This window comes from Phascolarctos cinereus, unplaced genomic scaffold, assembly GCF_003287225.1.
Source record: "Phascolarctos cinereus isolate Bilbo 61053 unplaced genomic scaffold, phaCin_HiC Scaffold_4;HRSCAF=312, whole genome shotgun sequence".
Lineage (NCBI taxonomy): Eukaryota > Metazoa > Chordata > Mammalia > Diprotodontia > Phascolarctidae > Phascolarctos > Phascolarctos cinereus.
In genome coordinates, this window is record NW_027555847.1 from 723601315 (window position 1) to 723628695 (window position 27381).

The following is a 27381-nucleotide window of genomic DNA, read 5'->3' on the forward strand; positions in this document are numbered from 1 at the left end:
GAGTCGGGGGCGGCGCGCCCCCGAGGCCCGGCGCGCGGCGCTTTGGGCGGGAAGCCGGAGGGGGCGGAGAGAGCAGGCGGAAGGAGGGGCGGGGCAGGACAATGGCTTGTCCGCTGCCCGCGGCCCCGGCGCCTCAATAAAGTTGCATTGGTTTTGAATGCGCGGGGGCGGGGGCGTGTTTCCCGCCGCCGCCGGGGTCAAGGGGCCGGGGTCGCGCGCGCGCGCGCGGCGGCGGGGCTGAGCTGAGGTAAGCGCGGGGCGAGCAGGCGCCAGCGCCAGAGGAAGTACGGACCGGACCGAGCGCCGCCGCACCGCCGGGACCAACCACCGCCGCCGTCGCATCGCCTCCCGCTCCGATGGCGGCTGCCAAGGTGCGTGCTCGTGCGAGGGGCCCGCCGGGCCGGCACGGGGGGGGGGGGGGGAAGCGGCCCGGCCGCCGCGCTGGGGGCGCCCGGCGGGGCCCAGGCCGGCCGGCCGCGCGTGGCTCCTCCGGGCCTCCGTAGGCCTCGGCCGAGACTGGGGGGGGCCAGGCCGGGCCGGGCCCAGGCTCTCATGGGGGCCGAGCTCGGCGGGAGGCGGGCGGCGCAGCCCGAGGTCTAGGCCGGCTCGGCGGGGCCCCGGCGGCCACGTGGGCCGGGAGGCGGCGGGGCCTCGGCCCGGGCTCGGCCTGCGAGAGGGGCCGGGGCCTGGGGCCCCAAAGGAGCCTCGCGGTCCCTGCTGGGCCCCCTCCCCGCCAGGCCAAGGTCACGCGGGGAGCGGTTCGCCAACCCCCCCCCTTCCCACGTTGGTGCGAGAGGGGTCTGAGCGGGCAGAGCCAGGGCTGCTGCGCGCATTTATTGAGCGCCTATTGCGTGCGGGCGGGTCGTGTCGCTGTAGGCTGCGAGCCCGAGGTGACCCATGAGGCCTTGGTGCTGCAGCAGGAAGCGGGTGGAGGAGGGGGGCCTCTCACCCCCCCCACCCCGGCCCAGATGCACGTGGGCCCGGAGGGTTCCCGGCCCAGCCCTGCTCCTCAGGCCGAGGACTTTGGGCCGCGGTCACTCGTGGCCTCCCGGCCTGAAGCCTCCGCCTAAGGTGAGTCCCGAAGGTCAAGGCGCGCTCCTGAGAACGTTCTTCCTCCGGAACCGAAAATGACTCGGATCCTACTAACTGGAAACGTTGATGCCTTTTGGCAAACTTTAAAGCAACTACTGCAGAGAAGTCTGCTCCACAAAGCGGGACCTGGCCCAGAGCACGCCTGTGCTTATGCTGGACGTGCGGGTTCGATGGCCATTTGAACAAATCGGAGTACAAACCTGCCCGAAAATTCAGCTCTAAACTGAGACTTTCTTCCACACGTACGTCTGGAATTCTGATTCAATCAAGTCTGTCGGTTGCTCCTGTAAAGATATGCTAATCTGCTCCCGTGGCTTCACTTAGCATTCCTGCAACGTGAGGGATGAAGATGCTCTGGCGCCACTCCCTAACATGCTTGTCCGCCTTTATTGATGGAAGCTTCTTGAGGGTGGGGCTGTCTTCTTTATATTTGCATCCCCTACACTTATCCTCCACTCATTCGGTCCTGGGATTTCTTAGATACAATTGGGCGCCTGCTATGTTCAAATCCTTGTGCTGGAGTTTTTAGCAGTCTAGTAACAATCCCTGTTTGCCAGACAGGTGGTCGGGAGAAGGCGGTCTGACCGTGGAACAGAGCAAAGCTTAAACTGGCTTTCTCTTGAGTGATTTGTGGATTATTTATGGTAAATTTTTAATCCTGGGACTATTTTGCTGCCTTCTGTCCTGATTCTTCTACCACCATCACCTCCCCTGCTCAATCTACCTCCCACTTAATGTATGGCTTCTGTGGAAGGAATGCCAGCGATTTTGCGAAGTCTGAAAACTCACCGATTAAGTAAGGAAAGACCACCAGCCTGAATCCCTTAGGAAGGTGGCCATTATAAACAAAGTTCCGACAAGGGGTTTATCTTAAAGCAACCTTGGGAAATGCCAGCAGCATCGTAGAGCGGAGGGGAAGGGACCCACTCTCCTAAGGTCCTGCGGCTGTGCTCCCCACCCCATGCCTTTGAGTGTGGTTGTTTTTTTTTTAATGATGCAGCATCATCCCCCAAACCTCTTCGTAGGCTGCACAAGCTCTATAGAGTCCCAGGCTTGCCGTGTCCAGATCAATTTGGAGCTTACTGCTTCTATAAATTTGTTTTCCTGCAGTTTTTTTTAGTGGGGAATAGCCAGTGTCCGAAATGTTCATCTTTTTCCTTTCCCATCCATGTTATAATTATTGCCAGAAACATGAGTTGTAGATGGACGCTTGTGCCTTTCACGTGTTCATCCTTCTGGTGACAAGGTTGTGTGTATTTCTGAATGAAAAGTAACACATTTTCAGAAGAAATCCCGAGAGAGCCCCAGCACGAATGTTTTCTGCCGACTCCCAAGCTCGTGGCCTTGGCTTTTCTTCTTCCGCAGTCATCCTTTTAGGATGGTAACTCTTGTTCCTTGGCCAAGCGTCCATGGTCTGATGACCTGCTGAGACCAGTGCATGTAACCTGTGCAGGTTTTACAGTGTGTAAAGTGGAAATGGAGTAGAACTTGTTTCCTCCTTAGTACTTGGATCCCCACCGTGCCTGGCACAGAGAGAGCTTAACAAGTGCCCGTTCATTGTGGCTGCCAGGGGGCGCCACAGTGCACGAGTGCTGGGCCTCCAGTCAGGAAGGTCTGAGTTCAGATCTGCGCGTGGGTGCCTACCAGCTCTGTGATGCTGGACCACTCGCTGTACGTTTGTCTGCCTCTGTTTCCTCAGCTGTAAAATGGGGCCGATAACTTACCGTCCTCCCAGAGTTGTTGTGAGGATCAGATGAGATCCCATTTGTAAAGTGTTCTCTCTGAAGGGCAGCTGTGACTATTCTTGTTGGTTTGGGTTGCGTGCTGGGGGCTTGGTGGCGCTCACGTGCATCTGTCTCTGGTCCCTTCCCAGGAAGCTCACGAGGAGCACGACACCTCCACAGAGAACGTGGACGACTCCAACCACGATCCGCAGTTTGAGCCCATAGTGTCTCTTCCTGAGCAGGAGATCAAGACCCTTGAAGAAGATGAAGAAGAGCTCTTTAAGATGTAAGTGAGACGAGGGCGCGGGCTGCGCTCCCACAGCGGGATCTTAGATATTGAGCTAGAAACCTCGTGTACTCCGAGCCTTGTTTTACAGATGAGGAAACTGAGTCTCGAAAAGGAAAAGGGCCTTGCCCGAGTCACATGGGTAGGAATAGAGTCAGGATTTGAATCCGGCGCTCATCCCGTTGCCTGGCTGTGTAGACTCATATTTCGTGGTGGTGCTAGTCAGTTTTACAAGTGATGACGATTCTGGGAGTGCAGAGTTGATGCTTCTTAACCACCCACAGCCACATAGCTAGTATATCACGGAACCAGGATTTGAGCGGCCTCCTGGCCACTCTCTGGGCTGTCCGGAGCTGGGGGGGCCCTGTACGCTTTGCAGCTGGAGCAGGGCCAGAGCTGCTGCCTTTGGGTTGTCATGCTGGAGCCCTCCCTGTATCTGGTGAGCTGGATAGCCTGAATCAGAAAGGATGTGGAAAGGGACTTCACAGAGAGCACGAGATGGGATGGGAGCCGACTATGGGGGGGAGGGCCGTGGTCGACCTTAGGAGAGTTGGGGTGGAGGTGTCCCATCTGGCTGGCCCCGAGGGATGCTTTGAGACTTTTCGGGAGCCACGTGTGATGTATGACAGCCAGAACTGGATAAAGAAACTAGAGGTGAATGAGAAGGATGAGGGGAAAGGAAGTGGAGACTGGATGGGAAATGCCAGGGGTTGAGGGAAGAGAGAGCCTTGAGAGGTGGTGGGGTTCAAAGGGGAAGAAATGGAGCACGGCCGCCAGGGTGCAGGGGCTGGCCCAGGGGATTCTGCCCCGGCTCTCTCCCACCTTGCACTTGTGCCGCCTCTCCAGTGAGAGGGACGGCTCAGAGTCGTCCAGCCCAAACACGTGGCCGGGTGCATTTTGTCTGGAGAGGCGGCAGGTGGCTGTCCTCTCCTCAGCTTCCCTAGGTAGGCGTCTGCCTCTTCAGTCAGAGCCAGGAGCATTCTGTGGCCTGTGGCGTGCACCCAAAGCACGGCTCCTTGGCTCCTCCTCTGCTGCCCAATAGGCAGGACATACCCCACCCTCGGGGTCCTCATTGGTCAGCATCTCACTGCCAGACCGTGTCGTTTCTGCCCCCGCCCCCACCGTCTCACACTGGCCCTCGTCCCCCTGGGGGGGGTCACTTCTCGCCCAGTGATCCTGGTCTGGCCCAGTCATTGTTAGCTGTGGGATGCCCCTGCCCCCGAGCACCAGTGGGTCAGCCCCAAGGTTATTTGAAGTCACCTTTGTGTGTTTGTGTGCTCTGTGTAATGTTTGCTGATGCCTGTGTGTGTCACCTCCTAGCTCCCCTGGAGAATTTGAGTGGGGTGGGGGGCGCTGCTTGGCTCTGTATCTCCACTCCCCGTGCCTGGCACACAGTAGGCGCCTGCATGATTCCTACTGTGTTCTTGTCCCTACCCTTTGTTCTGTTCTCGGCATGCTCGGGATCCTCCCCTCGGTCTCCTGAGTTTGGGCTGCTACCAGCACGGTGTGTGAGACCTGGCTCGGCTCCTCTTCTGATCGCGTGCTGTGCAGCCTGCCCGCTCCTGCCATGCTTCTCTCTGTTGCCTTTTGGGGGTCCCGTGAACTTGGATTCTTAAGTGACTGTGGGATGGTTTCCACCCTTCCCTGATAGGATGAGCCGGAGAAGACCATTGTCCCAGAAAGTTAGGCCCCGGTCTCAGGGAGGAGCGCAGGGTATTCAGAGTGCTGCCTTTTAAGATGGGGTCCAGCCTCTTTCCCTCCCCCCTCTGTCCTGTTCTCTTCTGTGCGTGCTTTGTAGTGGTCATCCATCTGTGGACCGAGGGGCCCTTCCCTCCAGCTGCAGCTTCGTTCTGGACTAGGAGCGAGCACTCTGTGTGCTGGGCTTTTCCTGTGGATCCTCCTTCACTGAAAGGAGACGTCTCTGTCTGTATCTGGAGCATTTTTAACAGCTCGTTGCAGCATTCTGCATTTTCTGATGTCACATTTCATCAGCCTCTCTGATTTCACCCCATTCCTTTGATGCGGGGAGTTGGGGGCTGGGGTAGAAATCTGTGTTGTGGCCCTAGGTCTTCAGCCGCTCAGGGTGACGTGGTGTAGAGCATGGGAGGCTGGGCCTGGGGGCCTGGATGTGGCTGGGGACAGCCTCTCAGACGCGGTACCTCAGTCAGTAGTTGTAAAATGGGGAAACAACACTCACAAGGTTGGCATGAGCGTGACGATAGCCATTTTCCAGATGTATTTGTGTCTTCTGTATTAGCAGGATCGTTGTTGATTAACACAAGTAAATGAGCTGGCTTTGAACATGTTTATTGCCCAGCCACAAGAAATTGGATGTTAGCGAAGCAGAGCCTCTCCTTGGGCGACAAGATGGGAATAGTATCAGGGGTGAAAGCTCGCACCCAGTTCTGTGCACTTGGTAAACACGTTTTCCCATGAGCCCGTTTCTCTTGCCGAAGGAACGAGGCAAGAGCGATATTCGTCTGTCCCAGGAGGAGGGCGCGCGGCTCGTCCTGTCTCGGGTTGTCATGCCACAGTTCTAAGTTGTATCGTGTGGCGGCGTGTCCTGTGCTAACTCAGTGAGTCTCTCCAAAGGCGGGCCAAGCTGTTCCGATTTGCCTCTGAGAATGACCTTCCAGAATGGAAAGAGCGAGGGACAGGCGACGTGAAGCTGCTGAAACACAAGGAGAAAGGGACGATTCGCCTGCTCATGAGAAGGGACAAAACTCTGAAGATCTGTGCAAATCACTATAGTACGTACCCCCTCTTTGTTCTGCTTGTGGTAACGCAAAGGCAGCGCCAGCGGCCTGGTTTGCGTAAGCCTGAGAGTTAATGCCGGGAGTTTAAAATCTAGAGTTAAGATGTATTTTTAAGAACTCTTCTCTGGATTGGGAATGTCTCTGGATGAGTCAGAATTAAAGTGGAGAATGATGCGAGCTGGAATGGCAGGCTAAGGCAAGGAGAAATCCTGTGCCGAGGGGGATGGAGGGCAACAGCGGGGGCCCTATGTGAGCCCCCGGGGTGAAAGCGCTGCCTTCTGGACTTTGTTTTAAAAAAAGAAAGAAATCCGTCTTCCCTGGTAGAGAGAGGGAGACTTGCACAGTAGCTGGTCTGTGCCTTTAGACTAGCGGTGTGCCACAGGCTGGCAGATGGTGGAGTTAAAGGGACCCCAGTGGGGTGGCTTGGGAAGTGCGACTGTCAGCCGAGTACAGAAGCCAGGGCTGTCATAGACGTGTGGGATCGGCCCTCGCTGGACTAGGAGGTGAGGCTGACAGCAAGGGCTGCCCCCTCAAAGAAGTCTCCACTGGGAGCCCTAGTGCTGGTACTCCTTCCCCTTCCCCCTGCCCTTTTTGAAGGAGGAAAAAAATGGGCTCAGAGAGGGGAAGCTAGCTATTGGAGGTCACACAGCAACTTGGGTCTAGGACCCAGTTTGATGACGTGTCTAGCACACTGCCATTTTTAAAAAATCATTTATTTATTTATTTGTTTGTTTATTTCTTTGTTTTGCCTTTGTCCTGCCTAAGACGCCATCTTTATGCTTCTGGGCAAGTCACTTAACCTTCCTGGGTTTCAGTTTCCTCCTGTGAAAGGAAGAGGTTTGGGATTTGTCTCTTTCTAAAGCAAAAATGGAACTCAGTGATCAGGGATCACGGATTTCCTCTGGTCAGTGTAGTAGGTGCTGCTGGAGAGCCCATTCCCAGGGATGGTCAGCTGAGAAGGAATATCCTTTCTGAGGGTATTGATAGGTCTTTTTTTGTTTGTTTGTTTGTTTTGTTTTTAGGCAATTGGGGTTAAGTGACTTGCCCAGGGTCACACAGTAAGTGTGATGGGTATTCTTTAGACACTGCAAATTAATTCCCTAAGTAGTTTACGGACAGCAGGCTGTCTCCAACTTTGACCTCCTGGGAATGGTGTTGACTGGGGTGTGTCATCGTAGTTTAGTTCTGGGCATGCTATTATCAGAGCAGGGGATTCAGTGGGAGAAACGCAGGTATGGCAGTGGGGTTGGGACGCAGCCCTTGCTCTTTCCTGTTTCCTGCTTTAAAAAAATTTTTTTATGCCTTTGAAGTCGGTGTAAATGGTGTTTGGGATGTGCTGTGGGGTTTGTCCATAGTTGTTTTCCTGATCCAGTCTGTTTTAATTTCTGCTTGAAAAACAAACGTCTACTACAATAAAGATACTGTGCCAGGAGGCAGAGATACAGAGACGGACACAATAGTCCCTGCTTCAGACACAACTGAGCTCCCATAGCCCGGCCCAGGTCAGGGGTGGCCTCAGGGCCTTGTCTGCTGGGCCCCACTAGAGCCAGCCTGCTGCCACTGCACACCGAGGCTTTTCCCCAAGTTGAACAAGCTGTGTGTTTCTACTGAGCCTTTTTTTTTTCCAGTATAATTGAGGTGACAGGTAAAAATTGAAGTCTTCCTGTCCTGTCCCTACACTACAGGGTGTAAATAGAGAAGGCAGAATGCAGAGTGCAGGCATAGAAAGCCTGCTGCCTTCTTCAAAGAGCAGGGGAGCAGCCTTAGGGTTTCCATTGACTTTAGCCGGGCGATGGCCACATGAAGGATCGTGGGGGAACCTGTGCCTGGGAACGCTAACCTGTCTTTCCCCCTTTCTTCTCCCAGTAACACCATTGATGGAGCTGAAGCCCAACGCAGGCAGTGACAGGGCCTGGGTCTGGAACACACACGCTGACTTTGCTGATGAAAGTCCCAAGCCTGAACTGCTGGCGATTCGATTCCTAAATGCAGAAAGTAAGTGAGACGGTCCGAAGGAGGCTGAGGTTTGCAGAGACTCCAAAAGCAGCTCTCTCTGCCCCATACTGTGTGACTATCAGCTGATGACCCTGGCTCTCGGAATTGGAAGGGACCTTAGGGCTCATCTGATCCAGCCTTTGCGTTTTACGGCTAAGGAAACTGAGGCTCCGGAAAGGAAATGACTTGCCTGAGGTGTCACAGGTAGACTCCCAATCCAGTGCTTTTTGTCCCTAAGGAATGAGGAGTCTTGCTTGGCTTTAATTCTTCTCAAGTCCTGACTAGGGGCTTTGTGTTCACTCTGCTGATGGTTGGTGAATGAGGAAGACTCGTCCACCCAGTGCTCCTGATTAGGCTCAGGGGAAGGGAGAAGGCAGCCCAGAGAGGCCGTAGTCTGCCCTCACTCAGGGGGTAAGGAGTGAGGGTGGATTTTCCCCAGATTTGACTACCTTTCCTTGCCGCCACTTCCTTCCAGTGAAGGGTGGGCATGTCCCGGGAGCCCTGGGCCACGGGTTTTAGAGCACAGAAGTTTTGTTGGTAAAATGTTGGCATTCTGAGCACGACCTGGGGGCTTGGGAAGCACATTTCCTTATTCTTTGGTACAAACAGCCTTGATGGGCCGGTGAAAGATTCCAGTGTTTTGTGGCCGAGGAAGGCGCTCTGGAGGGGCAGTGTGTTGTGGAGGGCAGACACCCGTTGGAATCCTAGGACCTCAGTCAGACTGCCCATTAGTCGGGGGGCTGGTGCAGTCAAAATCAGGAAGACCTGACTTGAAGCCCTGTGGCCCTGGGTAGGTCACTTAACCTGTCTGCCATTTGTTGAGTGCCTCCTATGCGCCAGGCATGGTGCTAAGCTGAGGTGGAGATAATGATAGCACCTGCCCACCTTGCAGGACTGCTGGGAAGAGCCAATGAGATCACAGCTATGAAAGCACTTGAGCTCTATGCCTGGCACACAGTAGGTGCTCTATAAATGTTTATTCTCCCCACCTGTCGTCTCTGCTCCCTGGGTAACTTTGGGCAAGTTATTTCAGCTCTGGGCCTCAGTTTCCTCTAGGTAGTGTAGATAGTCTCTAAGGCCTCTTCCGACTCTGAGTCTGTGGCCCTAAATCTCAGCGCTAGGGTGTCCTGGGTAGGGTTGTTCTCAAGATTATAGTGGATGGGTCACTCCGCCATTGAGCTTCATTTTCCTCATCAATAAAATGGGCTTGGGTGTGAGAAGCTCCTTTTGAGGATTTAAGCACTGGGAAGCTATCGAGGTGAGCGAAACCCGTGAGGGTCCCGCCTCAGCCCTTCTTCACCTCCAGGCTGCAGGCATGGTGCTTTCATGGTGCCTCCCACTGAAATGGAGGGATGGAGGGGTGAAATCTCTTTTCCTCTTGTAACTAGATGCCCAGAAGTTTAAGGCAAAGTTTGAAGAATGCAGGAATGAGATAGAAGAACGAGAAAAGAGAGGTAAGAGTCCCTGTGTCTGTTTCTCGCTGTCCCCCGCAGACTCACTCTGTACATGACTGCCTTCCTCAGTCTTGCTGCTTTTCCAGTCTGCTAGAGAAGTGACCCATGCTACTGCAAACACCTTTCTCTGGTGAAAGGCCATTGCATCTGCTTGGGAAACATCCCGGAGCCTGGGTGAGGCTGTCAGGAGGGCTCTTTATGAGTCTCCCTGCAGGTTCCATAGACTTGCCATGGCTGCATCCTCTTTTCTTTTCCTTTGTAGATCAATCAGAGAAACGACGGTAATTAGGGAATTGAATGAATGGCCATGATTCTGGGGCTGCCAGGGCTGACTTCTCTGGAACCTCAGGTTTCTGTGCCTTTGGGTAGGGCTGACAAAAGTAGAGTGACGACATAGTAATAACTCCACCTACTTCCTTTTAGTGTGAACAAAAACGGGGGCAAGCTATAGAAGTTGGCTAAACAGCTTGATTTTGCCTCCAAATCTAGTATTTTAAATGATAAAGTCATTTGGAGAACAATTTTAAGCAATAAACATAGGGAATCAAGCTTCTCTGCTGGGCTTCAAGTGAGCCTCAGGGCCAGCCTCAAGTGTCAGGCCCCACTGGGGCACCTAAACTCTTCGGTTGGGCCAGCCTGTGAGTTCTGAGCCCGTTGGGTTCCTGGCGATCCAGGGCGAGGAGTGGCCCCTCTGAGAGGCCCAGCCAAGCTGCAGCTGAGCCAAAGACCCTGCGGCCCGGGGCGAGGTCTGAGTCCAGCTCTGGCGCCTGTGCCCACTGGTCCTTGCCACGTCGAGGCTGCAGCGGCTGCTGCTGACTCCCCCGGTTGGTGTGTTTTAGCAGGAGCAGGCAAAGAAAACACCGATAAAGTGGTGGAGAAGTTGTCGGAGCTGTCGGTGAAGGAGGAGGAGGAGAAGGAGAAAGAGAAGGAGGAGAAGGAGAAGGAAGGCAGCCAAGAGCCTGAGAGCCCCTCGGCGCCCGAGAAGGAGACCAAGGACCAGGACGTGTTACTGCAATAAATCATCTCGCGGGCCTCGCCTTCTTTCCTTTTATTTTCTTTATTTTTGTTTCATTTTGTTTGTTTTTTTTTTTTACAAGGGACTTTATAAAAAGAACTGAATTCCAGCCTCCAGGTTGTTTTCTAAGCTTTTACCCTTTCGAAGATGTCTTCAGCAAACCCATTCCCAGTCACATGTACTGCGCTCGTAACATTCTTTTCCATAGTGGAAACACTTATTTATAGTGCATCCAAAAGAGTGAATAAACCGTTTGAAAGCTGCCTCCCAGGACAGGCCTGAGTCCTATATGTTCACTCAGACACACTGACGGCTGTGACTCCTGGCATCGGTTGTCTTTGTGTCTCTGACTTAGGGTTCTGGGGGTGCATCGTTGAGTCTGACGGTGCCGTTGGGGATGGCCCGCCTGCCCCGGGCAGATGCTGCTTCGTTCGTGGTGTGCCAGTTAACACAGCACGGTTGCAGCAGCATTTCCTGGGGGGTGCAGTCGGCATGGCTTGACTTGTCTTCCCGTGGGCACTTGTCCCTGGGAAGTTGTGGAGGAGGGCGCTGTGTCGTGGCCTTGGCCAGCCTGGGAGTCAAAGGGAAGCTGGTGGAAGCGGCCCTTCTATGGCCTCGGCGTGTGGGTCACGGCTTTGGGCGTTCTCCTGGCAGGCACGTGGGCAGAGGGGTCCCGCTCTCGGTCCTTGTTCTCTGTAAACTGCACCTATGTGTTTCATTCTTCTGGCATAGGGCACTTCCCCCACGGGCATCCTCCCTGCACCTGGGACGCTCGTCCTTGGGCCGTGGAACACTCCTTGTGTGGCGGTTCAGTTCGAGAGTCTAGGTGTCGCAGGCGGCTGGCTGCCTGTCACATAGGGGAGCTCCTCGAGGGGGGGAAGGGCCTTGGTGACAGACGGGCGACACTGAGGCCTCTGGCCAAAGGGAGGATAGTGAAGAGCAGTGAGCGGGGCTGCCCGGGGCGGTTTCGAGTCCGAGTGGAAGGAAGGCATGGTCAGTGTCAGGCTCTGCCTCTCTTCTTGTTGTCTGGAAGGCAGGCAGCCCCTCCCAGAAGGAATTGCAGTCTGTCATTCCCCAGCACCCCCAGAAGTGAAGAATACCTCAGCTGCCTGCGTGCCCTCAGGGAAGTCATCGCTTGGGTGTGGCTGTGTGCTGTGTGTCCCTTCTCTCCATCTCTCTGGCTGCTCACCTGGGGTGCTTGTGTCATGTCTTAAGTTCTGCTCTTGTCCAAGTTTTAAGCCAAGAACTTTCAGCCTGCTTAAAATGAAAGGCCCTCCCATAGGGAGGATGGTTTTACCATTTAATTGCTGAAGGTTTTGGGTTTTTTTTAACATTTTATTCTGCCATAAGCTCGAGGAATGTTGACCAGCCGTGAAGCTCCCCCCAAGGCTGGAGTTTTATTTCCACTATTCACTGTGAGCTTTGGAAAGCAACATAAGCGATTGAAAAGCATATTAGCCTATAGTGTTTCTTAGTAGTAATAGTAAAAGGACTCACTTCAGTCAGATTTTTAATCTTGGCAGGTTCCCTTCAATTGTTTTCCTTCCCACCCACCAAAGGTGCTTTATTTAAAACAAAACAAAGAAAGCATGTCCGTCTCACTTGCTGAAGGTCCTTACTTAGCATCTCTACAAGTTCACCCGTGTTTATAATGTCCCCGCTATAGATGTTAACGTTATGACTTGGTGTTTTCCCTGTTCGGGTCTGTGTTTGTCCATTTAAAAATACCAGCCCCTGATCCCTTCTCAGTGGAGTGCCCTTCCAAAGGAAGAGTGTGATTGTTTTAAAGGGAAAAAAAATGCAAAGTGGCTAACGGAAAGCTTCCTTCTCCAACTGCTAAACTTGTATTCTCGTCCTGTTCGGTTTTGTAAAGCGCAGTGAGTCAAACTGTGCTCGGCCGAGTCGGTGAAGGAGGAGGAAAAAGACCACTTCAGACGTCAGATGTTAGCGCAATAAAGAGTGAAGCGATTGCACATGAAATCAAATGTTCTGTCATGCTCTCTGGCGTTGGTGCATCGGAAACCTGAAATGTACTCCGTGAATGTGCTGTCGGCTTTGATTTCCTCCTGTGCTGACCCTGCTGGAGTGAGTTCTTGGGGAACAGGAGGGTATGTTTTAAATGCTTTCATTGAAGTTATGTGTGTGAAAGGGGCTGTATGTCCCCAAGATGCTCTCCCCGTGACACGGGAAGCCAGGGAGGGGTGTGGGGTATAAGCATATCCCGGGCACTTGCCCTCCCCCTTCCAAAAAGAGATCTTGTCTCACTCTGTAATTGTTTTGTGTTCCAATAAAGTGCCACTTAACGTATTTCTCCAGGGAGCCTCAGCTTGGTTTTGTCAGAGTGGATCGAAACTGAGCTGGCTCCCTTGTCCAGCCTGGGGGCTTATAAGAAGCGTGTAGGCAAGGCTTGCGAGTTCTCTGCCACCATCCGTGGCTGTCAAGCCACAAGACAGCCCTGACGCAAGAATTCCCGTGGAATCCTTGGTTTGGAGCCTTGGTGAACAATTCCGAATGGGAGTGTTTGAAAGATACTCTGGCTGTTTTATTACTCCATTAAGGAGAGAGCAAACATAAGAAACCCGAGGCCCAGGGATATTGTAACTTGACCAAGCTCACACAGCCTAGTTAGAACCTGGGTCCCTTGACTCCATGACCCCTCGGTGAGAGACTGTCTGTTTGGAAGTCGGGGATACCTGGACATTTAGCCCTACCCTGACAGTTAACATCCGTATGACCCAAGGCCAGACGCTGAACCTTAGTAACCCTCAAGCAGCCTGTCCCTGTGAATTCTGCCCTCCTTTTGGGCAGCCCACCCAGTGGCTAATGCTTGGTTCTCATTTCTCAAGCACAGTGCAGCTGAGTGTTAACTGTGGCATGAAGGAAAGAGTAGGGACCATGAAGTGGGGAGGCTTGGGTTTGAGTGATTGCCATTTAATCACCACCTAATCTACCTATGTCCTCACCTCTCAGGTCTGAAGAGCACCATAGAAACAGGAGCTGGTGTCCCTGTTGGGGAGCAGAGACTCCCTGATCACGGCATTCCTGCCCCCTGGTTTTATAGGAAGGGAAGATTCTGGGCCAGGTCCCAGCATTGGGAGGGAATAAGAGGAGGGGTAAAATATCAGAAATTTTATAGCTGGGTTCAAAGTCACCCCCCGTTTCAGAATCTGTGAAAGAACCGATGGAAGAGACATTTTGAAAGAAGCAGCCATGAATCCAAGATCTTTCCAGGAAGATGCTGAATATTCTTTGGGAAGCAATTCTTTTGAACTTGACTCCGTAGTACGGAGGCCTGTCTGCTGTCCCCTGGATCTCAAATTACAAACCTGTGGGGTGGTACCCATGTTAGTGAAGCTGTCCGAGTGGAAGATGAAGCCTTCCATGTGTAGCTCTCCTCACCCTGCGCTTTGCCTCCACTGTGCATCGTACATTGATCAAACCCCTACGATGCGCAGGCTCCTGGGCGAGTAGGGATGAAGTGATGAGCAGCCCCTGCCCGGAAGGACTGTGGATGAGCTGGGATCCAGGGCTAGTGTACCCTTAGCTCAAGCAGCTTTAAGGGCAGAAGATCAGGCAGTGCAACATCCCGTGCAAAAAGCTTCCCAGCTTTCCGTTTGTAAGCTGCAGGGTTAAGAGACAGTTGTCTTCCTCCCTTGTGCGTTGGAAGGGATGAGTTCACGGGCTGCTCTCGGCTGCTCTCGGTACCTCGTGGCAGTGCGCCCTTCCCCAGGTCAGTAGGTAGGCACCACGTTCCCTGCAGTAACCCAGGGAGGGCAGACAGGCGCTTCCCCGTTTTCTGAGGAATCTGGGAGTGACTCATCCAGTGTCGTGGAATCAGAGCTGGAGTTTGAGCCCAGGTTATCTGGGCCATGGCTCTGTGATCCTTCCATGGGGATCCGTGGAGCATGCTCCGTGCGGGCAGGAAAGGGCTGCTTCCGCACCTTAGTCAGGCTTTTGGTGTGGCTCTTTACTTTGGTTTGTTGTTGTTGTTGTTGTTGTTGTTTGGGTTGTTTTGGTTTTTTGTTTGTTTTTTGGTTTTAGGCAGTTGGGGTTACATGACTTGCCCAGGGTCACACAGCTAGTAAGTGTCATGTGTCTGAGACTGGATTTGAACTCATGTCCCCCTGACTCCAAGGCCAGAACTCTATCTACTGCACCACCTAGCTGCCCCTTGGCTCTTTACTTTGAAATGGAATATTGCCAGTGGGACATTGGCTGCACACAAGGGTCACAAGGCCGCCTCCCCCCACTGCCTTAGAGAATCCTCAAGAGTTGTGGGGAAAGCTACTATTTGGTGGGCAGCCTGTGCACTGCAAGCCAATGTGGACCCTTACCTTGTCCAGCCTGGCAAGTCCTATGAGAGCTGAGATTTCCATGGCAGAACTTAGGGGAGTCAACCCAGGTCATCACCTCTCCCTGATGAAGCCGTGGACCAGAAGGTTAGTGGAGGCTTAACCTTGCCTATAATGGGCAGGTTCCCTATTATAGGAAGTGAACCAGAGACAGGTAAAATTATGGACATGAGTCAGTTGACCTTGGTTCAAATTCCAGTCCCATCGTTTACCAGGCATGTACATGATCTTGGCAAGGTCATTTCCTAGAGCTGATCCTCAATTTCTTCATTGATCAAATTCAGGATGGAGTAGGTGATTCCCTGAGGTTCTCTTGGAATCCTCTAGATCTGAGATCTGGCATACAGTGAGTGCCAAATAAATGTCCTACTACCCATTCATCCATCTGTTTCCCTCAGATTTGCCTGTCCAAGGACGTAGAGCTGGAATGAAATCTGTCTTTGAGACTGCCATGCCTTGAGGCGCAGTGTGTTGGACTTAGAGGGACTGGGTTCAGATCTCTCTGGCGTCTGGCCTCTGTTCATCTATAAAATGGCGGGATGGGATTGGATGGCTTCCTCAGTCCTCCTCCAGCTCTGAATCTGTGGTCCAGTCTTGTCCTCTCATTTTACCAGAGAGGAAACACGCTCAGAGTCATGTGGATGGTAAAATACTTAGCAGAGCTGGGCTAATCACAGCGTTTGGGTTCAAAGTGCAGTGGTCCATACACAAGGCCTGCTAGCAATGAGAGGATGGCCATTTTATACTGCTTTGTTAGGTCCTCCAGTTATGAACACAATAGCAGTGTTAAGACCGAGCCAAGCAGTTATAATCCTATTGGAAGGACCTCAACACCTAGTCGAACCCTTTCCTGGCCAAGACTCCACTCAAGGTCATGCCCAGTGAGTGGCCATCCAGTCACTGCCGTGGTGAGGCAGAAACTATGCCCTGAGGTAGCCCAGGCCCCTTTCAGATAGCTTCCCTCCTGCCCTTCTGCACCAACATTGTTCCTAGCTTTATTCTCTGGGGAGCCAGGCAGAACGTATCTAATCCTTCCACAAGGAGCTCTTCAAATATAGGAAACTGTTGCCGCCGCCACCACCACCACCACCACCACCAACTCCACCATCAGTAATTTTCTAAGCACTTACTCTGTGCCAGGCACAGTGCTTGGCACTGGAGTTCAGAGACAAAAATAAAAGCCCCTCCCTTCAAGGAGTCCAGATTCAAACCCAGGACCAGTATCCTTAACACTCCATCACCTCTAGGAATGTCTTCAGTAAATACACTTGGGGGTTGGGGGAGCTGTGCCTTCCAAAAGCCAATATCAGGGTCAGTGGAGGGAACCCCCACACTGAGAGCTCTCGGACCATTTTTAATCCAGTGAGCATTTATTAAGCACCTACTACAGGCTGGAGCTCTCTTGTCTTTGCGTGTAGCTATTCCAACAGGGGCTGTGTGAGCAGCCTACCTCTGCAAACCTATTTCGTCCCCTGTAAAAGAGAGATAAATGACCGATGTCCTACTGATCCCCCATGGTGAGGACTGGACCTTGTAAACCATAGAGCAGATGTGGATGATAGCTGACGACAGCAGGGATCCTTTACTTGAGGGGCCACTGAGGGAGGGCAGTTTCTGGACACAAAGCCAGATGACCAATTTTAGGAAGATCTTTGTGAGGTGGAGAGCTCCCAGAGGAGGGCACAAAGGATGATGAAGGGCCTTAAGTCTGGGCCTTGTGACTTTTGGAGCATCTGGCAGGACTGTCGTGTGTGTGTGTGTGTGTGTGTGTGTGTGTGTGTGTGTGTGTGTGTGTGTGTGTGTGTGTGTGTGGTGGGGAGGGTGGTATTAGCCTTTTCCTGCTTTGAAAAAGAATTTGAGTTCATTTGCCTATGGATTCTCCATGACCTCTCCTACTTATCTACCTATGGAGGAAGTCTCTAGGGTTCACCTGAGGCTATAATCCTATCTACTGGCCATTGCCCAATCTCTCAATTCTCCCTTACCCTTTACCTAGCCCAGCCCTCCATTGTTTGTTACCTCCCAGATGGCCCCCTGCTACTTCCCACCATTGAATCCTATCTAGACCCCATTCTCCACCTCCCAGTCACTCCCTTTAAGATCCTCCCCAGACCCTTTCTCCCAGACCCCTCCCACAGTCACCCCAAACCACTTGACCACTCCTAGGTCCCTCTCACAGCCTTTCTGTATGTAAGGTCCATCTGTCCTCCATTAAGATGCTCAGATTCCATAAGAGTCTGGCCAAGTACTCAGATTCTTAAAATCTAGCCAGGGGCTGAGACTTATTCAAGCCGGCTTGCGTCACAAATGTTTAGATTCCTTAAGTCTGGCCAATATGGCAGGTCTTTAATAAACCTCGTCTTTGGCTGGAAAAAAAAAAGTTCAAAGAAAAAAAGACAACCCAAGTGAGAGTGAGTCCCCTCGGGTTCCCACAAAGCTACGTATTTCAGACATAGTCTCAGCTGAGGCCGAACTAAAAAGAGAGGTTTCAGTTGCTCAAAGGGTCTTGATCTGGGTTCCTGAAAGGCAGCAGAAAGTGTTTGGCGCAACAGCATCAGAGAAAAATTGGGTCATGTCAAAAATAAAATGCTGAGGGCTCTGGCTGTAATTAGGTTGAATTCAAACCCATGAAAGGTGACTTGGAACTCACAGTCTCTGAAGGGAAGGTTTCAGGTTGTTGGAATCCTAGATGGCTGGTGCCAGGGAGAGCCCGGCTCAGACAGGCTGTGACTCAGCGCCTGGCATCATGAAAATAACTGCAGGGCATCTCGGCTAATAGGGCTGCAAGGTCGGTCAAGCCTTCCTTGCCACAGCCCTGTGAGCATTAAGTGTCATCCCCATTTTACAGAGGAGGAAACTGAGTCAAGGAGAAGTGAAGTCATTTGCCCAAGATCACCCCACTAATAAATAGCCAAGGCAGGATTTGAACCTAGGTTCCTTTGTCTCCAAGCAGTCTGTCCACTCTGTACTCCAGGGCATCTGGTCCAATTTGTATCAGAAGATTCCCTGGGAATGTCCACACGAGGCCATCTCATGGGGGAGGGATTAGCTTTGTTCTGGCTGGCCCTAGAGGCAGAACCAGGAGTGCCAGGGGAGGCAGACAGTATCTGGAGGCCATCCAGTTGCATTTAACACCCAAAGATTGAGCACTTGCCATCTTCCAAGAGGAAACAGGGCAGTCTCTGATCTCTGGGAGCCAGATCACCAGCAGAGGGACCTTTGCTTCCTCCCTCAGTTTCCTTCTCTGGTCAACAGGGATAATCATACTTAAAGCACACTTGAGATTAAGGCCAAGAGAGATCATGAATGTCGAGAAGGGTTTTCAGGAGCCAGTTCACTGCCTGAGATTGGAACCTTGTCAGGGCTGGTCCTGTGTGGTTGAGTGGAAGAGGTTTCGGGGGGCTGCAGAGAGGAAAGTCTGAGTTTGCGTCCTGCCCAGGCTGTTTACCACCTGGGTGACCTTGAGAAAGCCCCTTTTCCCATGAGCCTAAATTTCCTCCTCTGTGAAATGAGCAAATTCCACTGAGTTATCTCTGAGGACTCCCCAAAGCCCTTCTCTATTCTAAGACCCCTCCCAGCCCTGACATCCTTTGTTCTAAGGCCCTTCCCAGTTCTGACATCCCCTGTTCTAAGGGCCCTCCCAGCCCTGACATCCTTTGTTCTAAGGCTCTTCCCAGTTCTGACATCCCCTGTTCTAAGGGCCCTCCCAGTTCTGACATCCCCTGTTCTAAGGGCCCTCCCAGCTCTCACATTCTCAGTTCTAAGACCCCAGCTCTGACTTCTCCTATTTTAAACTCCCTCCCAGCTTTGACAGTTTATGTTCTAAGGTCTGACTCTATTAACTCACTATTGGTCTCAATCCAGACCCTTTCTTCCTGAGCCTCAGTTCAATTCTCTGTAAAAGAAGGGAGCTGATGGAGATGGCCTCTAGGTTGCCCTCCTATCCCAGGTCCTGTGCACGGAAGGCTCCCAGGGAGGGAAGGCTGTGGCCTCAGTCAGTTCCACCTTAAGCCCTTTGCCAGCCTGTGCTGAGGGGTGGGATTTCCTGCCTAGCTGGTGGGCTCTAGGGCTGATTTCCTCCAGCCCAGTCCCTAACTGCACAGCTGCCTTATAAATGGCCCCAGCAGCCAATGGCAGGCTGGGCCAGGGTCAGCCCAGTCCTTTGCTCCAAGCTAAATTGAGGTTGCTGCTGGTGGAGCCAGAAGTGTCCCCAAAGCTTCCCATCACCAGAGGGAGGGCAGCTCCCCAATTTTGCCTTCTCTGTGCCTCTACCTGGGGCTCAGGCTCACTGAGCTATGAGAGCCCATCTAATCCAACTCATTCATTTTACAGAGAAGGAAACTGAGGCCCAGAGAGAAGAAGAGATTTGCCCAAGGTCACTCAACTAATTAGTGTTAGTGCCAAGACTAGAAGCCAGGTGCCCTGATTTCCACCCAGGTCATTGCTTTTCCATTATTCCGAGCAATGTAGAAAGAGGGAGGGGCCCAGATAGGGTGCTGGAAAATCACTGAAAAGATTTCTCTTAGGCAAAGCAAGTCAGGAGATTAACACATAATTAATGAATATTAATGAATAATTAATTAAATTAGAGGCAGATCTGGTTCTACTCTGACCTCAGTTTCCTCTTCTGTGAAACATGGGCTATGTTCTGCATGGTCTTCAAGGTCCCTTGTTGTAGAAAAAGCCCCCGGCTCAGTCAGGAGAAATGGAACTAGAATCTACCTCCACCATTTACTAGCTGTGTGACCATAGCAAGCCACTCATTTTCAGCCTCAGTTTCTTCACTTGTAAAACAAAAGCAATAATCAGTATGCTCCCCTCCTCACACGGCTGCCGAGAAGAAATCCCTGAGCAAATTGAAAAGCTCCAGAATTATCGCAGGGATATTTTCATTCAACACAGTTCTGCAGCGCTCCTCTCTTCTGGAAGCTCCAGGGGCTCCCTATCATTGCCTCTAGAAGGAACAACAACATTTTCTTCTGACACTTTTGGTTTGTATTTTTTTTATTCACTTTTATTTTCCATTCTGACTCTTCTTCCCCAACCATCAAGCAGGCAAACAAACAAAAAATCCAAGTACACTTAGAAATATGTACAGTCACGGAAAATGACTTCCCCATAAAGGGCGCAATGCTCTGAAGGTCAATCCAGTGTGTAAGCGACAGCAGGGTGTGGAAGTGGAGGGCAGTTATAGAGGCAGAAATTTACTGGCCATAAAGGACATTCATTAGAAGCCATCTAGACCAAGCCCTTTCTGTTACAAATGAAGAAACTGATTTCCCAAGAAATTGTGAGTTGCTCAAGATCACCTGGGCACCAGAGCTAAGTCCTCCAATTCAACCCCAAATCCAAGGAGCGGTCCACTGTGGCATGGTGCCCGGGGCACTCCCTGGGAAAGCACTTGCAGGCTAAAGTGATGGCCCGACAACAGCAACAGTACTTGGAGATGATGAGGTCTACTGCTATTTTCAAAGGTCACCCAGGTTAAAAGGGAGTAGGGCTGAGATCCAACCCCGAGTCCCTGATGTTACATGCAGCTTCTCCCATGGTACCACCGGCTGCCTATTCAGTGGTGCAATGATTCTCAGAGCACTGGGAGCTCTCCTCACTGATGGTAAACCTTGTCGGTCAAAGCTCCATCAATCCCCTCATAGAATCATGGGATGTCAGAGTTTGAAGGTGCCAAGGGGTAGAGGTGGGGGTGAGCAGGTGGGGAAACCTCTGCACTGTGTGTAGAATCTATTAGAATCCAAGACTGATTAAAGCATTCGCTTTCAAGGAGATTTCCCAGGGCTACCTCATGCAGTCAGCGCTCTATGGATCAGACATAATTGGGTGGCTTTATACATTTTCAACACCAATCCGAGCAGCTGTCTCTGGCACAATATCTCTATGCAGAATTATAAATCAAGACGGAATGTGTCTCTTATAGAAATAGGAAAGCGATTCAAAGACCTGTTTGTGGTGCTGAAATACAGGGGCTATCTCATCACCTCTAGGAGTGTTTAACAGTTACAAAATCTCTAACTTTTCTTGTTTACAGGCTCAGGACAAACAACCTTAGGTTCATTTGGTCACCATTTCTACCTTCTGCAAACAAGTGCAATCTGTACTCACATCCAGACAAATAAAGTAGTTAAGTCCAAGTCTCTAGTCCCTGGAGAATTAAATCCAGTCCTTTTGGGAACTTCTGTCCTGGGCTACAGACAGCAGTGTGCTAGTAAATGTTTAACAACCATACCTCCAGAAAACAATGCACACAGGACACACTTTTAAGTTTAATCTGCATTATTGATATTTGGTCTGTCACTTTATTAAGTCTAGACAATTAACAACACAATAAAGCAAGCACTGATTTGTCCATTTCTGAAGTGAAACTGTTGGAGGTATCCCTGGTTCACCCCTGGGGCCAGCCCTTTTAGATGGTAACTGAGTCAGTGGGTGTGAGCTAGTCCACTTAACCCAATGTATTTGCTGGCTGTCTGCAGTCACTGCTTCACCTTCGCATCCTTGCCAGCCTTCCATGCGGGCCATCTTGCCATCTGCCTGCTCCTAGAAGCACGTCCCCTTCAGTAATAAATCAACACTCCCATCGCTTTGGGTACGGTAGTATGCCATGAAGGTGCTAGTGCCCTCTGGTTCCATTCACCGTCCCAGTGACTTCCTAAACCAAAACAGCTCTCCCAGGCCATCACTCCCGTGTATGTATTTCTTTCCCTATTAGAATATAAGCTCTTTGAAGGCAGGAACTGTCTTGCTTTTTGTATTTGTATTCTCGGTGCTTAGCACTGTGCCTGGCATACAGTATGGGCTTAATAAATGCATTTTCTTTTATTAACGACCTCAGGCACTCACATCATCTTAGGCATTTTCTTCTGGACTCTCTCCAGATGATCAGTGTCTTTCCTAAGATGTCGGAGGAGATGGAAATTCATCTTTGGTCCTGGGATGTTGCTCCCAGAAGGGACTCGGCCTTGCAATTCCTGGGTCTTTCTGGAGCCCATCAGGCACTGGGGTAGTGCCGCTGAGTCCCGGCCCTAGTGCTGACCTCACAGCTCTGTGCTCCTGCTAGGAGAATGCAGCAGACTATTTCCAGATGCTGCCAGAGCCTCCTCTGGAGCAGCTGGAGGGGAGTTCCTTGTGGGAGCCACTTTCCTGGGAAGATGCCAATGAACCCAGTGAGTCGGGCATCTGTCCCTCAGGCTCTGCTCCTCCCCTGCGCCTGTGCTGGTGATGGCGAGCACGCAGGGGCCCCTCAAGCAACGGGAGTAACAAAAACAGCCGGTCTTTCCATAGCACTTACATGTTTGTGGGGCTTTACATGTGCTGCTTATAGACCTACCCCCCCAAGTTCTGGCCTTACATGAATCAGGGGCAATCTCAGGGTCTTCTCAAAAATTATTTTCTTTAGCTTGTTTTGCCTGAACACCCAAGTTTCTTCTGCTCGCTGAAAGGAATAGCACATGTCTAGGTCTTCCATTTGAGGCACGAGCCTTCATTCTACAAGCTCCCAGCTCACTAAACAAATATATTTGCGTATAATAACTTATATATAAATATGACTATGAAATGTATAACTATATAAACATAAGGTCAGCCTTCCCTCTTCCTCAAAGTACCCAAACCACAGAAAGAAGTCACAATAAGTTCATACTCGGTTGATATAATTCTCACCTTCCCCTGCTGAGGGCAGGGGGCAGGGGATGGGGTGTCCATATGGTTCTCCAAACTCATAGTGCCACATTGGTAGTTTGGACTTCCCCCTGGGGAGGAGCAAACCCCAGGTCCCTGGGGTTCTAGGTCTATGATGCCATGAAATGCCACCTTCTACAGGAAGCCTTCCCCAACCCTTCATTCCAGTGCCTTTCCTCTTTGAATTGTTTCCTGTTTATTGTGTGTATATAGCTCACTTTGTATAGATTTCTCTGCATGTTGTCTCCCAAATTCAATTGTAAGCTCCTTGAGGGCAGGGACTATCTTTTACTTCTCTTTATATCCCAAGCACTTAGTATAGTGCCCGGTACATACATAGAAGGCACTTAATAAATGTTTGCTGATTGACTGATTGATTGCTTGAATTGGGGATTCAACTACAAAAGTGAGTAGGTGCTGCCCTCAAGAAGCTTACATCCTAATAGAAGACACATGTGTAAGAAGCAGTGGCCAGGGAGGAGAGTTTGCATTCTGGAGATCATAAGTGAAGCTATGTCAGTCAGTTGTCCCATCTTTCCGCTAGCAAAGATAGCAGCAATTAGATTACCATTCCAAGAGAAAGGAAGAAGGTAGGGAAGGCCGATGACAAGATGCCCAGCTTGGGTTGGCCAAGGTCCTCGCTCACCTCTGCTCCAGCTCTCTGTCTTTCTCTGCCACAGTCTGATCAGCCAGCTGCTTCTTTCACAGGTCTGTCTGTCTGTCTGTCCTCTCTTATAGGCCCAGCACCAAGGGATGGCTGAGATCCACCATAGCCTCTCCAACACTGGCACGTAATCACTGCTCCTCGATGAGGCATGCATGGGGGCTGGGGTTGCCTCAGTCTTACTGAATGTGGGGCTGTTCCTTGCACAAGATTCTCCATCTTTTGACTCGGGGCATGTTTAGTGGCTGTCCGCCACACCTGGAATGCTCTTCCTCCTCATCTCTGCCTCCTGACCTTCCCTGAGGCCCCAGATAAAAACCCACCACTTTCCACAAGAAGCCTTTCCTGGTGCCCTCAATGCTCACACCTTCCCTTTCTTAATTAGCTCCACAGTATTCTGTATTTAGCTTGTTTGGCCAGATGTGGTCTCCCTTGTTAGACTGTGAGTCCTAGAGAATTGGGGCTCTCCTGTGCCTTTCTTTGTATCCTCAGAGATTAGCATAATACTAGTCACACAGCATTCACTTAATAAATGTTTGTTTATGACTTGACTTACTCAGGCCTGGGCTGGGCTCTATTGCCTGTGAGGTCCCATCCCACCCTGACATTCTGTGATTCTGGGACTCCCAAGGTATGGTGAAGTCTCAAGATTGGGCTGAGTTCATTGATTCTGAGCCCCAGGATCTGCTGGAGCTATGAAAGCTGAAAGGATTGGGAGGAAGCCACAGACCTACCAAGGAGCCAGCTGGTCAACCATATACACAGCTAGCACGTGGCTGAATCCAGAACTCTTTCCACTTGCCCACACTTCCCTTTGTATGTACTAATGAGTGGCCAAGCAGAGTATAGACAGGCCTACGGACAGACAGTTTGGGGGGGGCAGTGTTGTACCAAGGTTTGAGCCAGAGGCCAGTATCCCCTTCCCCTCCCGTTTCCCCTCATCTGTTTCATGGCTGCAAGTCACTGTCATTTATTTGTTATTAGGATTCTGATAAAGAATACTTCTAAAGGTCCTTGGTTTCCTCAGTGTGGGGCCTCTTTCCACCAGCCACTCCACAGCCTTAATCAAGCCAGCATTTATTAAGTGCCAATACTGGTATGGGCCCAAGCCCAGACCTTGGGCCCTTACCCCAAAAAGAATGAGTCTCATTGCTCTATGGGATTCTCCTTGAATTCTCCCACTTGATCAAGGAATCTCTAGCTTTTGCCTGAGGCTATAACACCATCAACTGGCCTTTCATTATGGCCTATGCCCAATCTCCCAATTTTCTGTTACCCTTAACCTAGCCCAGCCCTCCACTGTCTACCTCTCAAAGGTCCTCCCTCCACTTCCCACCCTTGATCCTATCTAAATCCCATTCTACCTTCCAGTCACTCCCATAAAGATTCTTGAGACCCTTCCTCTAGTCACCCCAGCCTGCTGGCTACTCCTAGATCCTTCCCACAGTCTTTCTGTATATAAGGTCCATCTTGTCTCTACTAAGTGCTCAGATTCTTATAATCTAGCCCATAGCTCACTAATGTTCAGACTCCTTGAGAGTCTGGCCAATATGGCGGATCTTTAATAAACCTTGTCTTTGGCTGAAAGAAGGGTTGGGTTGAATTCATTTGGACAGGGCCCAAGTGTTGTGGTTTTGAGGTCCCAGAACCCTTAAAACTCTAAAGCTCAACAATACTACTGTACTGCCAGGCATGATGCTAAGCCCTGGAGATAAAAAGATAGAAAATGAAATAATAGCTGCCTTCAAGAAGCTCACAGCTTATTTTTTGAACACAATTGTTCATAGAATCATAGATCTAGAATAAAAAGGGACCACAGAGGCCATCTTGTCCAATCCCTTCCTTTTACAGATGAGAAAACTGAGGTCCAAGGAAATTAAGTGACTTTCTCAAGGTTGTGCAGGTAGTAAGCATCAAAGGCTTTTCAAACTGTGATAATTCCCTCCAGTGATACAAGCTGCAGTTCATCCAGGCCTGCCTTCCCTGTGGGGGTCTACCCAGTGTTCTGGGGGTCTAATGAGCATATGGGTTGGCCATTTGGGGAAAAAAAAAACCATTATGGGAGGGAGAAAAGGTAACTAAGTGTTTTCTCCTTGTCTAACAAGTGAGAGAGTGTGGGGTCCTGCTTCACCAAAAGAACTGGAGCTTTTTTATTTTTAGAGCCTTTGGGCTCTAAACTGAAAGCGAGATAACAGAGTCCACTGTTTTTTTTAAGGGGAAGAGGTCTCACCTCAGCTGAAGGTTACAGCTGCAGCCAGGAGCTGTATGCAGAGACGTTCCACAACCTTGTACTTCATGCCGCCATACCTGCTGGGTCTTTAAATGACTCCAAGTTTCTCCCTTACTCAAGGGCATGTCTTCATGCTGCCAATATTTTTCTTGTATTGATTCTATATATTTGAGTCATGGAACATTCTAGCTTCCAAAGGCCTGAGGTTGAGTATCAGCCAGAGGGCAACAGAGAGGCACATGGTGAACACAAACAGACTGCACCACTTTGCAGATGAAGAATTAAACAGGAGAAAGGGCATAAAGGACATCGTCAAAGAAATGTATGAATGAAAAAGAAAATGACCAGCTTTCTCTATAACCTTGAGTGGGATAGGAGTTTCCTCTCTAAAAGGAGATCATCTGGCCCCAGCAATCCAACTTGTTTTTGGAACACTGGACATCACCAAGACCTGAAGTCACTGAGTTTATTTTTGAAGCTCAACCTCCTGCATATCTAAGGCAAGGTCTCTGTTGCAAGACTCTATCTGACTTAGAATTGGAAAGTCTTTGCAACATCCAATTATCAAACTGCAGCCTTCCAGAAACATAGGAGGTGCTTCCTTTTCAACAAACCCCTAGGGGCTCTCTGGGTCTGGGTCTCCTAGGTGTTTTCAACTTCAAGACTCCTTTTGGACTCCTATAAAAATGGATGGGGGTGGGGTGAGTCAAAAGGAACAAACCATCCTAAATGGGGAATCTTTGCCTTAATTCTTTGTTTCACATTCCTGCCTTTATTATGTATATGTGACCACCCACAAACCATAGCACCTAGTTTACTCTTTATCTATTAAAACACTTCTCCAGTTTTTCTGAATTCCTCACATTCCTCATTCTTCCGGTACAATGATCATCAATTACATTCATTCCATGGCATATATAAATACATGTACCATGACACGTTCAGACATTATCCAACTGATGGGTACACCCACCCCCCCCATCTTAGCTGCCTATTTTTTAGTTCCACAAAAGTCCTGCTATGAATATTGCGGTATGATGGCCAATGAGATCCCAGTCCTTGGAGCATGTGCAAATTTACCCTTCCTGGTAGATTATAGAGACAACACACAATATTCTATGTCTGATGCTGACAAAACACATGGGCCAACTGCAAGTGGGTTTGGGCCATAGTGACTCAGAGGTAGTAGTGTATGATGACGAACAGTCTTGCGGTTGGTTGATGAACCAGAAGGACTGACACCCAAAGAGAAAACGGCCCAGAAGGGTGCACGCATACAAAAGGGGTTTCCTCTCTGTTTCTTGGCACTTCAAAAGTGAGGAAGGTTGCTGTGAACTCCTGGCTTGGTGAAGGGCTCTGGTAAGCTGTGTTCCCCAACCTGAGCACCGTGTGTATATGTGTACATGAATGCCATCTCTGTGTCTTTTGTCTCTTTTGTGTTTGTTTCCCGCTGGCTCTTAGATGAAGTTCAGGATTCCCCAAAGGCAGCAGAGTTATGTGGTGGGTGCAGGCAGGCTGCAACATACTACAGTTGAGAAGTTAGACAAGAGAAGGGAGATAAAGAAATGTACAAATGAAAAAGAAGATGAAGTGCCTTCCCTCAGAGCTTTGTGTATAATAAACTTTTCTTCTCTAAAAAAGAGATTCTGCATCCAAGAGCCAAGCTTTTTGGGAACACAGAACACCAGCCAGGTCAGCGTGAGTATTCAGAGAAGGAACTGACCAGTTTAGTGCCTTGTGGGCTTCGAAAGCTCAGAAGAGCCATATGAGGTCTTGTCAGCAACTGAGTCAGTAACAGGAGCCAGGAGCCACTGTAGTCAAGTAAGGTGAGGTGTAGCTGCCGAAAGGCCTGCTTGACTCAGCCCAGATTTACACTGATCCATCCGATGAGACCCATGTCTTCAAAGGATGTGGCCCATCACTGATACCTCACCCTAGTGTCAATTTTGGGGGGACTTTGTGTAGGAAGAAAAGGATTCCTCCAGGTAGGAGTGGTGAAGGATGCCTTGACCCCACATATTCCTCACTACCTCTTGGCTTCAAGTTGGACCCCTCTCCCCAAGGCCTGGGTGTAGGTAGAGGAGAGAATACATCTGCTTTGGAGGGGAGGCTGCTTTGTTA

General features: G+C 50.7%; 1 protein-coding gene and 1 non-coding gene across 3 annotated transcripts; both read left to right on the forward strand.

The window, feature by feature from the left end:
* The first annotated feature begins 119 nt into the window (after window positions 1–119).
* Window positions 120–12629, forward strand: RANBP1 (RAN binding protein 1). Of its 2 annotated transcripts, none has more exons than XM_020996318.2 (6): window positions 120–371; window positions 2966–3102; window positions 5695–5852; window positions 7725–7853; window positions 9242–9307; window positions 10150–12629. In XM_020996318.2, exons 1-6 carry the CDS (start codon window positions 357–359, stop codon window positions 10323–10325), a joined length of 681 nt encoding a protein of 226 aa, XP_020851977.1. In that variant the 5' UTR covers window positions 120–356; the 3' UTR covers window positions 10326–12629. The 2 variants fall into 2 exon arrangements, with proteins under 2 accessions (XP_020851977.1, XP_020851976.1); XM_020996317.2 differs by having other exon boundaries at window positions 125–371; window positions 10147–12629.
* LOC144457339 (small nucleolar RNA SNORA77) lies at window positions 9343–9471 on the forward strand. Its single transcript, XR_013486652.1, has one exon. It is a non-coding gene; the product is annotated as a small nucleolar RNA SNORA77 (small nucleolar RNA).
* Window positions 12630–27381: the final 14752 nt, after the last annotated feature.

Bases quoted from the DNA above. Each gene is read 5' to 3' on its own strand.
- RANBP1 (XM_020996317.2), top strand. The intron at 3,103-5,694 runs GTAAGTGAGACG...GTCTCTCCAAAG, and splicing joins GAAGAAGAGCTCTTTAAGAT to GCGGGCCAAGCTGTTCCGAT. The intron at 9,308-10,146 runs GTAAGAGTCCCT...GGTGTGTTTTAG, and splicing joins AGAAGAACGAGAAAAGAGAG to CAGGAGCAGGCAAAGAAAAC.